General features: G+C 36.2%; 1 protein-coding gene across 4 annotated transcripts in view; it reads left to right on the forward strand.

The window, feature by feature from the left end:
- XRN1 (5'-3' exoribonuclease 1) overlaps positions 1 to 12,681 on the forward strand; it is a 121,257-nt gene that overhangs the window by 75,776 nt on the left and 32,800 nt on the right. For all 4 annotated transcript variants that reach the window (XM_042903623.1, XM_042903624.1, XM_042903626.1 and 1 more), the window contains 4 exons: positions 1,811 to 1,900; positions 2,441 to 2,576; positions 5,942 to 5,998; positions 6,132 to 6,264. In XM_042903623.1, coding sequence (XP_042759557.1) covers positions 1,811 to 1,900; positions 2,441 to 2,576; positions 5,942 to 5,998; positions 6,132 to 6,264 — 416 coding nt within the window. The remainder of the gene's footprint in view (positions 1 to 1,810; positions 1,901 to 2,440; positions 2,577 to 5,941; positions 5,999 to 6,131; positions 6,265 to 12,681) is intronic.

The following is a 12,681-nucleotide window of genomic DNA, read 5'->3' on the forward strand; positions in this document are numbered from 1 at the left end:
TTTTCCTAGAGAAGTGTCTTCCAGCCTTTTCTTTGGAGGACAGATGTGAGGAACAAAACTGACTTCCAGTGTTTTGGAAATTAAGCAGGGAAAAAGGATCTTATTATGTAGTAGATACTATGATATACTCTCCAAACCTCCCTTTAAGACTAAAGGACCTATTTATTTGCCAGCTGGAATGCTGCTGTCTGCCAGCTCTCAGTTGTGAGCTCTCTTCAGGAATTGCCTTGCAGAAGAGAACTGCCTCAACCTGAAGTTACATCCCCTTCCCACAACACCCACAGATCCAACACCTGATCTACAAGGAGGTGTAAAGACCCAGCCAACCTCATTGCCCCAGTTTAGGACAATCCTTAAGGGCCATCCTAGTTTGACATCTCTGTAGGACTGACCAAGGAGTTTTTTAACAATGGATCACAGCCTAACTTTTCCCTGTACCCAGTGATGCTTCATTCCTTTTTTCCTTTCCCTTCTACTTGTGTTGATTCCACAAGAGCTCTCTGATAAACTTTCTGCATGCTTATGTCCAGTCTCAGGGTCTGCTTCTTAAAGAAGTTACACTTCCTAGCCTGCTTCCTAGCAACACATTGTATAGTAGTTACACTCCCATTAATGCCCTCTCATCTCCTCATCTCCTCATCTCCTCATCCCCCATCTACCCATCCATCTCCTTGTGCCTTGCATATCTAAAGCTAGAGCATCCCCTGTTCAGCCTCTCTAAAAGATAAACTACAGACAGGTCTTGTGCTGGGGTGAAGGTGAGTAATCACATAATCATCTAGCTGCTTATTATACAAAATATTCACCTAAAAGCTTACTTAACTTCAACCCTCCCATACTGCACCATTAAAATGTACCTAGAGGGGCGCCTGGGTGGCTCATTTGGTTGAGCGTGTGACTTCGGCTCAAGTTATGATCTCACAGTTAATGGGTTCAAGCCCCACATCAGGCTCTGTGCTGACCGCTTGCTCAGAGCCTGGAGCCTGCTTCAGATTCTATGTCTCCTTCTCTCTCTCTGCCCCTCCCCCGCTCATGCTTTGTCTCACTCTGTTTCTCAAAAATAAATAAATGTAAAAAAATAAATAAATAAATAAAAATGTACCTAGAGCACATAATTCCTGAGCTTTTGCAGACTTGCACAGTTTAAATCATCTAGCTTTTTGACTTCTCACACTGGGGGTTAGGGTACAGCTTTCCCTATGTTTCAGACCAGTTGATACTTACCTCCAGTTTCCAGTTTCTAAAATTTTGTTAACAATTCATATATGCTATCAGACTCTCCACTTCCCTTTTTCATGCCTTTCTGGGTCTATGTCCTTTTTTATACTTTACTCTTGTAATAGGTTGGGCAGTGAGCAAAAATTAAGCACATGTATTCAATCTGCTATGTATTTAAAAGTCCTGCAATATTCAGGAAGCAATGAAGTTTTGAGGAATATCAAGAAACTTTTAATGTATTTTAATTTTCTTATTATGGGATGCTTCAGTTTTGTTATGAAAATTAGAAAATGAACCTGTAGATTTTTGTTTTGTCCACTTATCACCTGTCATTAGGATCTAAGAACAGTTAGAGTCAGTAATTAAAGTTTATAAGTAACTAAAGTTTATTACAGTTTAGTAATCATTTAGTCTTCATTTACTAAATCATTTACTAAATCATTTAGTCTCTATTCTTTATTAATAATCTGTGTAATAATCAACTCTCAGTGTATTTTATATGTCTCCTTAAGATCCAAAATCAAATAATAGGAAGTTTATGTGGAGTTAGCCATATATATATTTTAAGTAGTATTTTTGTTTGTTTGGCTAGAGCTCCAGAACTATTTAGTTATATAGCCAAAAACAGCCAAGAGGATGTGTTCTATGAAGATGATATTTGGCCTGGAGAAAATGAGAATGGGTAAGCAAAATTTGTGGTTATTTATTGCCTCATAGTTCAACTTAGTGGTTCCAGTGAAATGTACAGCAGCTAATTGATCAAGAATTTTATTACTTTTGTGGGAAGGATTTTATATTTATAGATATATTTTTGTTTGTTTTAAGATCTTCATATAATTTTTTTATCCCTTATATCAGTAAAGTACTTTTAAATTAATTTTGTGATAATTTTATTTTATTTTACTTCACTTTAAGTTTTATTTATGTAAGTAGTCTCCACACCCAACATGGGGTTGGAACTCACGACCCTGAGATTAAGAGTTGCATGCTCTCCTAACTGAGCCAGGCAGGTGCCCCAAATTTTGTGTTTTTTTTTAAATTACTGAGAAGTAATATGACCATGTTTATATTAGATTTATAATCCCAATTAATTTTAGTGATCATTAATTATGTATTTGATGTCTTTTATAATTCACGGCCTTCAGAAAATTTATATTAGGCTCTTTGTATAAACCCTCAGAAAGTTTTAATCAATGTGAAAAAATTATTGTTTTTAATGTAGTGCCGAGAAAGTTCAAGAAATTATTACTTGGCTAAAGGGACATCCTGTCAGTACTCTGTCTCGTTCTTCTTGTGATTTACAAATTCTGGATGCAGCTATTGTTGAGAAAATTGAGGAAGAAGTCGAAAAGTGCAAGGTACTAATTTTTAGTAACCAAGATGATTGATGAGATTTGAAATTAAATGGACTGTATATCATTCTACAAATAATTCATTTGTGTTTCAACCAAATAAAACGTGAACTCAGTGATTCTAATTTATGTCTGATTATATTCCTTTTTTTTAACTTTTGATTTTATTTTCCACACATTTGCCTTTTTATTAAAATGATGTTGTTTTGCTAACAAATTACTCTTGATAGCAGAGTAAGTTTAGAAATGGGCTCTGAAACCATCTTCCCCCATTCCTCTTTCAATACTTACAACCTGAGACAAGATACTTAACCTTTCCATGCCTCTACTACCTCATTGGTAAAATGAGAATAAAATAGTACCTACTTCATAGGGTCGTCAAAAGGATTAACTAAGTTAGGACATGTAAACTCCTTCTAATATTGCCTATTTTTAATGCCTAAATGATGCTTGGCTATTATTATTTGAATTCTTTTATCACATACTCAAGAGCTGTGAAGACAGTCTAGAAAATGACTACTGGATGACACTTTTTCTCTTTACGAAGAAAATATAAGGCTTAAAGCCACGAGTTTGAGTTTTTGAAAGGTCACTCACACTCAGATATCTAAGGATAGAAACCTGCATTTCTTTTTTAACCTGTATTTTTAAAAAATTATCTTTCATCCTAAGATAAAATATATTTGCACAGCATTGTATTTGAAATGAGTTTTCTACTTAGTAAAGGTTAATTACTTTAAGCCCCCAAATTTTATTTTAATCCATTTGGATGCAGAACTTTCTAAAATGCTTTACACATTTTCCCCTTACTTTACAAACAAAAGATGTATATACAAATTTATAGTCTATTGTTTGGTTGCAACACTTTTTAGATGTGTGTGCATATAGTTTAAGACAGGAATTTTTTTAAAACCAGTTAATGTGTTAAGGAGGTGCTGTCAAGGAGTGGCTTTTTTTTCTTTTTAGTGTTATAATGTTATTAGGATAATAGAGAAAAGGAGAAAAAAGCTAAAAAAATAAATAGAACATTCTGAACATAATTAAACTTTTTCTTTGTAATGTAGGATCTTCATTAGAATTATCAGTAGTTTTCTTATTGGGCAGTGGTTCCCAAACTCAGCTAATTATCAAAATTACTAAAGGATCTTTTTAACAAGTGTATTCTGGATTCCACCCCTACAGCAATACTTCTCATACTTTAGTGTGCAAATGAGTCACTGGAGGATTTGTTAAAACACAGATTCTGTTTCACTAGTTCTATGATGAGGCTTGAGATTCTGCATTTCTGACGAGTTCCCAAGTAATCACATTTTGAGTAGCCAGACCCCAGAACTTTTCATTTAGCAGCTGTGGTTGGAGCCTATTGTGAAAATTCCTGTTTAAAATTTGCCTGATGAATCAGGTTTGATTGCCATGTCCTCTAATCAGTGCTTAGAGGTATTAGAGTGTTTAGAGTGCTTAGAGTGTTGTTTTTTTTTCACATGCAGTACTCTAGGCCCAGGATTGGTGTCTGCTTTTTTAAATTACTTTAAATTTCTTTTATTTTGGGGGCACTTGGGTGGCTCAGTCATTTAAGCGCCTGACTTCAGCTCAGGTCATAATCTCACAGTTTGTGAGATCAAGCCCCACATCAGGCTCTGCACTGACAGTGTGAAGCCTGCTTGGGATTCTCTTTCCCTCTCTCTCTCTGCCCCTCCCCCCGCTCATGCTCTCAATCTCTCTCTCTCTCTCTCTCTCTCTCTCTCAAAAAAACAAAAAACAAAAAAAACACCACACCTTAAATAAATAAATTTATTTTTTTCTCCTTTTGCTGTTGTCAGTGGGCATAACTTGTACCCTATTAGTCTTAGTGTGCTGTGGTCTGGAAGCATAGACATCTTGTCTGTACTGCCTTCATTATTCATTCTAGTTTGTTTGTTTTTAATGTTAGTTATTTTTGAGAGAGCATGAGCAGGGAAGGGGCAGAGAGAGATAGAGGGAGACACAGAATCCAAGACAGGCTCCAGGCTGTGAACTGTCAGCACAGAGCCTGACTCAGGGCTCCAATTCATGAACTAAACCATGAGGTCATGACCTGAGCCGAAGTCAGACACTTAACTGACTGAGCCACCCAGGCGCCCCTATTCATTCTGTTTAAAATCGTGACCTCTCTACACACTACTGATCCCCTTTACCTGCTTTATTTTTCTCTGTGCTTTCTACCATCAAACATACTATATATTTTCCTTATTTTATTTCTTGTATGTCTCTCTAAGTAGACTAAAGGAATAGGTCACAGTTTTATCCTTAGCACCCAGATTAATACATGGCATGTAAATGGAACTCAGTAAAGATTCATTTGAAAGAATAAATCAAATATCTTTGTAATAAAAGATAACAGGCTCCATTTAAAGGCTTGAGCATTTTACAATATATAAATACATGAACTCTACTGTATGGCCTCTAGCTTGGAGCTGTTTTATGCCTTTTGTGCTTATTTCCATAAACTATGTTCTAAAGATAGGGGCTGCCGTATAAGTAAACTGCTGCCATTTTTCTTAGTAGATGAGAATTCATTTAAAAAATATTTAATGTGAATGGTAGTTATGGATTGCAATGGATATAAACTATGATAGAACAGGTAATAATATTTCTATCTTACAGTAAAAGGAAGCTGATGCTTAATTTGAGTGTGAGTTCACAAAATTAACAAGGAGTAAAGATGGGACAAAAGTCTTCTTCAGGCATTTGTCAGATGATCAAAAAATTCAAACATCAAAGCCAATGTCATGAAAGATTCCAGAAGCAAGGACTTTGTTAAATGAATGCCACCTTAATTTTAATAAGTAGCCAGAAAACCCACAGTAATGTCATAGATCAGTACTTCATACCTTTTTTTCCTTTAATATAAATCTTCATTGGCCATCAGATATAATTCTTTTTAGAGTAAAAAAGTATTTGAGTAGGATAACATTTACATAAAGTTCCAAAAGATAAATCTAATCTTTTGTGTTAGAAACAAGATTATTTTGGGGAATGGTAGTTTAACTGGGAGGGAATACAGGAGTTCTTATGTTGTGCTTACTAATGTTCTCTCTTGAACTCAGTATGGTTATACATAGATAAGCTCATAAAAATTCACAGGCTGTATGCATACAACTTTGCATTTTTCTGTGTCTTATACTTCAACAAAAATTTAATTAAAAAAAATTTTTAAGTATGTATTATTCCTCCTTGCTGCATCTGAAGAACTTCCAAATATTCTTTTACTCATTTGGCTTTTTAAATATAATCATGTCCAAATGAATAATAATTTTATATTTTTAATATAAAGTCAAATAACAATTTTATAATTTTATGTTTTTAAATATTTAAACATTTTTTTTCTTCAGCAAAGAAAGAATAATAAGAAGGTACGAGTGACAGTGAAGCCCCATTTGCTGTACAGAGTAAGTTTCCTATCAAAGAATTCAAAGTTGTTTTTACTTTGAAAGTGTAGAAAGAACACAATGTTTTTGTTATAGTAATAGAAAAACTATTTCAAATTAGAGTTAATAATAATTAAAGCTTTCTTCTCTTCAGCCTTTAGAACAGCAACATGGAGTCATTCCTGATCGAGATGCAGAATTTCGTCTTTTTGACCGTGTGGTAAATGTGAGAGAGAACTTTTCAGTTCCAGTTGGCCTTCGGGGCACCATCATAGGAATTAAAGGGGGTAATATCTCAGTACTTGGTGTGTCTTCAACTGCATCTGTATTGTAAAGTAAAACACAAATTAAGTGTCTTATATCTAAGCAGAGAGCAATAATGTACATAGTTAACTGTATTGCACACTTAAAAATCATTAAGATGGTAAATTTTATGTTGTGTATTTTTTATTAAAAAGAAAAATATGAGAAAATGGAGGGAAAAAGGAAGAAGCAACTAAGGATCTAAATGTGCCTCAGAGGGATGCCTGGCATGAGCTGCTTTGCAGCATAGATTCCAAAAAAAGTCAAAGTAGCATGAAGCAATATATCAGGTGCCAAGGGGTCAGGGTGTTGGCAGCACTGTCCTTTCTTGTCTCAGGCACTCAACCTTGGTGTGATTGTTTGGGCGAGGAATGGTAAGGGTCAGATGGGTGTGATGAAACAACAAGCCCCTGCTGCTATCTGCTCAACCCCATGCATCAGCTGTTCAAATACTGAGCTTATTGGATTGTTTTCTAGTCAAGTTGTCTTGGGACCCTGATAATGTAGAAGTTTCCTTTCTTCTGACCACTCCTATCCGTAATAGTGACTGCTTGGGATTTTGTCTTGAGAAGGATTTTAAAACTGTATCTATGCTGAGTGGGAAAGAGCTTTGTCATTGATTTTTAACTATGTCTGCCATGGACATGGAATAAAAAGGGGAGTATTTGTCATTACTGTCCTCAGCTGAGACCTCATCTCCATAGTCATCTTTACTAGAGGGAGTGAACAATCCTCATATCTTTTACAATCTTAATAATCTTCTGAGAAATGGCCCCTCCCTCAGATGGGGAATGGGAACCTAGAAGGTGAGCTTTAAGCCTTCAGAGGAGAAACTCCTGCCTCTCATTGAGCCTCACTTTCGTGAGTTTAGATTTCAAGTAAAAGGGTCAGGTTAAAGGGTACAGCTGGATGTTGGACACTGGATGAGCTCTGCAGACTTGGTTTTGGCTGGGCAGTAAAGGATCTGTCTTACTGCCAGACCTTCAAAACTGCAAACTCCAAAGGCCCCAATAGTTCATTTTTGCCTAGTCCTTTTTAATAAAAAATACAGACATCCCTCCACTCCTACCACAGGCTAGGATATTATCAGATATTATGTTAGGGTTTTCCAGAGAAACAGAACCAATAAAGTGGAAAAGAGTAGGGGAAGGGTGGAGAGAAAAAAAGAGGGAGATGGAGGGGAGTGGGAGGGTTAGTCAATTCTCAAGTAATGTGACTGTTTTATTAATTTGGGCTTAGAGTTCAAAACGTTATTATAGCCAATTATTTCACTTTACCTTGGCATTTTGGATAAATTTAATCTTGCCAGATATATCTCATCAGCCTCTCTGCCAAATGTATTCTTCTCTGTTCCTATCTAAATTTATTGCAATCTTTCTCACGTGTCTCATATCTCAGTTATGACATCCATAATCGACCAAGTCATCTCAGCCAGAACCTTGGAGTCATCTTTGGTGTCTCCATCCTTTTTATCTACGCAGGTCACAGACCCCTGCCAATTCTATCTAATAATATTTCTGTTCTCTCCATTCTCTTCCTTTTATTAAATAAACAACGATGTTTTCAGATCTTTGTCATCTTTTATCTGTCTTACTGCAAGGCCTTCCAAAACTGCAAACTCCAAAGGCCCCAATAGTTCATTTTTGCTTTTGTTTCCCTTGCCTCCAGAGACATGTCTAGTAAGAAGTTGCTGCAGCCAAGGTCAAAGAGGTCGTTGCCTGCTTTCTCCTCTAGGATTTGGATGGTTTCATGTCTCACATTTAGGTCTTTCATCCATTTTGAATTTATCTTTGTGTATAGTGTAAGAAAGTGGTCCAGTTTCATTCTTCTAAATGTCACTGTCCAGTTTTTCCAGCACCATTTGCTGAAGATACTGTCTTTTTTTCCATTAGATACTCTTTGCTGCTTTGTGAAAGATCAGTTGGCCATACATTTGTGGGTCCATTTCTGGGTTCTCTATTCTATTTTATTGTTCTATGTGTCTGTTTTTGTGCCAATACCATACTGTCTTGATGACTACAGCTTTGTAGTAGAGGCTAAAGTCTGGGATTGCGATGCCTCCCACTTTGGTTTTCTTCTTCAATATTACTTTGGCTATTCAGGGTCTTTTGTGGTTCCATACAAATTTAAGGATTGTTTGTTCTAGCTTTGAGAAGAATGCTGGTGCAATTTTGATTGATATTGCATTGAATGTGTAGATTGCTTTGGGTAGTATTGACATTTTGACAATATTTATTCTTCCAATCCATGAACATGGAATGCTTTTCCATTTTTTTGTGTCTTCTTCAATTTCCTTCATAAGCTTTCTATAGTTTTCAGCATACAGGTCTTTTACATCTTTGGTTAGGTTTATTCCCAGGTATCTTATGGTTCTTGGTGCGATTGTAAATGGGATCAGTTTATTTCTCTTTGTGTTGCTTCATTATTGGTGTATAAAAATGCAACCGATTTCTGTACATTGATTTTGTACCCTGCGACTTTGCTGAATTCATGTATCAGTTCTGGAAGTCTTTTAGTCAGTCTTTCGGGTTTTCCATGTTGTCTGCGAAAAGTGAAAGTTTGACTTCTTCTTTGCCAATTTTGATGGCCTTTTATTCTATTTTGTTGTCTGATTGCTGGTGCTAGGGTTTTCAATACTATGTTAAACAACAGTGGTGAGAGTGGACATCCCTGTCGTGTTCCTGATCTCAGCAGGAAAGCTCTCAGTTTTTCCCCATTGAGGATGATATTAGCTGCTGGCTTTTCATATATGGCTTTTATGATGTTTAAGTATGTTCGTTCTATCCCGAATTTCTTGAGGGTTTTTATTAAACGTTGTTGTATTTTGTCAAATGGTTTTTCTACATCTGTTGACAGGATTATATGGTTCTTATCCTTTCTTTTATTAATGTGATGTATCACATTGATTGATTTGCAAATATTGAACCAGCCCTGCAGCCCAAGAATGAATCCCACTTGATCATGATGAAGAATTCTTTTTATATGTTGTTGAATTCAGTTTGCTAGTATCTTGTTGAGAATTTTTGCATCCATGTTCATCAGGGATATTGGCCTGTAGTTCTCCTTTTTTGGTGGGATCTCTCTCAGGTTTAGGAATCAAGGTAATGTGGGCTTCATAGAATGAGTCCATAAGTTTTCCTTCCATTTCTATTTTTTGGAATAGCTTGAGAAAGATAGGTATTATCTCTGCTTTAAATGTCTGGTAGAATTCCTCAGGGAAGCCATCTGGTCCAGGACTCTTTATTTGTTGGGAGATGTTTTGTTTTGTTTTGTTTTGTTTTTAATTAATTTTTTTGTTTTAACATTTATTTATATTTGAGAGAAAGAGACAGAGCATGATCAGGAGAGGGGCAGAGAAAAAGGGAGACACAGATTGGAAGCAGGCTCCATGCTCCGAGCTGTCAGCACAAAGCCCAGGGTGGGGCTCAAACTCACAAGCCGTGAGATCATGACCTGAGCTGAAGTGAGAAGCTTAACTGAGTGAGTCACCCAGGTGCCCCCGATGGGAGATTTTTGATAACTGATTCAATTTCTTCACTAGTTATGGGTCTGTTCAAATTTTCTATTTCTTCCCGTTTGAGTTTTGGTAGTGTGTGGGTGTCTAGGAATTTGTCCATTTCTTCCAGGTTGTCCAGTTTGTTGGCATATAATTTTTCATAGTATTCTCTGATCATTGCTTGTATTTCTGAGGGGTTGGTAGTGATAAATCCATTTTCATTCATGATTTTATCTATTTGGGTCATCTCTCTTTTTGAGAAGTCTGGCTAGGGGTTTATCAATTTTGTTTATTTTTTCAAAAAAAATAACTCTTCATTGATCTTTTCTACTGTGGTTTTTTTTTTGTTTTGTTTTTTTTGTGGTTTTTTTTTGGATTCTATATTATTTATTTCTGCTCTGATCTTTATTCTTTCACTTCTGCTGGGTTTGGGATTTCTTTATTGTTCTGCTTCTAGTTCCTTTAGGTGTGCTGTTAGATTTTGTATTTGGGATTTTTCTTGTTTCTTGAGGTAGGCTTGGATTGCAGTGTATTTTCCCCTTAGGACTACCTTTGCTGCATCCCAAAGGGTTTGAAGTGTTGTATTGTCATTTTCATTTGTTTACATATATTTTCAAATGTCTTCTTTAATTGCCTGGTTGACCCATTCATCCTTTAGTAGGATGTTCTTTAACTTTCATGCATTTGGAGGTTTTCCAAACTTTTTCCTGTGGTTGATTTCAAGTTTCATAGCATTGTCATCTGAAAGTATGCATGGTATGATCTCAGTTCTTTTGTATTTGTTGAGGGTTGTTTTGTGACCCAGTATGTGATCTATCTTGGAGAATATTCCTTGTGCACTTGAGAAGAATGTATATTCTGCTGCTTTAGGATGAAAAGTTCTAAGTATATCTGTCAAGTCCATCTGGTCCAGTATATCATTCAGAGCCATTGTTTCTTTATTGATTTTCTGTCTAGATGATCTATCCATTGTTGTAAATGGAGTATTAAAGTCCCCTGTAATTACCACATTTTTATCAATAAGATTGCTTATGTTTATGATTAATTTTTTTATATATTTGGGTGATTCCAAATTTGGTGCATAAATATTTATAATTGTTAGCTCTTCTTTATGGATAGACCCCTTAATTATTATATAATGCCCTTCTGCATCTCTTGTTACAGTCTTTAGTTTAAAATCTAGTTTGTCTGTTCCTCAGAAAATTAAAAATAGACCTACACTATGACCCAGCAATAGCACTGCTAGGAATTTACCCAAGGGATACAAGAGTACTGATGCATAGGGGCACTTGTACCCCAATGTTTATAGCAGCACTCTCAACAATAGCCAAATTGTGGAAAGAGCCTAAATGTCCATCAGCTGATGAATGGATAAAGAAATTGTGGTTTATATACACAATGGAGTACTACATGGCAATGAGAAAGAACGAAATATGGCCCTTTGTAGCAACGTGGATGGAACTGGAGAGTGTGATGTTAAGTGAAATAAGCCATACAGAGAAAGACAGATACCATATGTTTTCACTCGTATGTGGATCCTGAGAAACTTAACAGAAACCCATGGGGGAGGGGAAGGAAAAAAAAAAAAAAAGAGGTTAGAGTGGGAGAGAGCCAAAGCATAAGAGACTCTTAAAAACTGAGAACAAACTGAGTGTTGATGGAGGGTGGGAGGGAGGGGAGGGTGGATGATGGGTATTGAGGAGGGCACCTTTTGGGATGAGCACTGGGTGTTGTATGGAAACCAATTTGACAATAAATTTCATATATTGAAAAAAAAAATAAAATAAAATCTAGTTTGTCTGATATAAGTATGGCTACTCCAGCTTTCTTTTGACTTCCAGTAGCATGATAGATGGTTCTCCATCCCCTCACTTTCAACCTGAAGGTGTCCTCAGGTCTAAAATGGATCTCTTGTAGACAGCAAATAGTTGGGTCTTATTTTTTTTATCCATTCTGATACCCTGTGTCTTTTGATTGGAGCATTTAGTCCATTTACATTCAGTGTTATTATTAAAATATACGGGTTTAGAGTCTTGTGTTGTCTGTAGGTTTTGTGCTTGTAGTGATGGCTCTGGTCCTTGGTGGTCTTTGCAATACTCACAGAGTCCCCCTTAGGATCTCTTGTAGTGCTGGTTTAGTGGTGATGAATTCCTTCAGTTTTTGTTTGGGAAAACCTTTATCTCTTCTATTCTGAGTGACAGGCTTGCTGGATAGAGGATTCTTGGCTGCATGTTTTTCCTATTCATCACATTGAAAATTTCCTGCCACTCCTTTCTGGCCTGCCAAGTTTCAGTAGATAGGTCTGCTACTACCCTTATGTCTACCCTTGTAAGTTAAGGCCCATTTATCCCTAGCTGCTTTCAGAATTCTCTCTTTGTCTTTGTATTTTGCCAGTTTCACTGTGATATGTTGTGCAGAAGATCAATTCAAGTTACATCTAAAGGGAGTTCTCTGTGCCTCCTGGATTTCAATGTCTGTTTCCTTCCCCAGATTGGGGAAGTTCTCAGCTATGATTTGTTCAAGCACACCTTTGGCCCCTTTGTCTCTTCTTCTTCTGGAACTCCTATGATATAGACATTGTTCTATTTCATTGAATCACTTAGTTCTCTAATTCTCCCTTCATGATCCAGAATTTTTTTATCTCTCTTTCTCAGCTTCATCTTTTTCCATAATTTTATCTTCTATTTAACCTATTCTCCCCTCTGCCTCATCATTTCTCACTGTCACCTCCTGTAGTTTATTTTGCACCTCATTTACAACATTTTTTAATTTATCATGACTATTTTTCAGTTCCTTGATCTCTGTAGCAATAGATTCTCTCCTGTCTTCTATGCTTTTTTCAAGTCCAGCAATTAATCTTATGACTATTATTCTAAATTCTTGTTCACATATATTGTTTATATCT

The sequence above is a fragment of the Panthera leo genome, chromosome C2 (genome assembly GCF_018350215.1).
Source record: "Panthera leo isolate Ple1 chromosome C2, P.leo_Ple1_pat1.1, whole genome shotgun sequence".
In the NCBI taxonomy this organism is placed as follows: Eukaryota; Metazoa; Chordata; class Mammalia; order Carnivora; family Felidae; genus Panthera; species Panthera leo.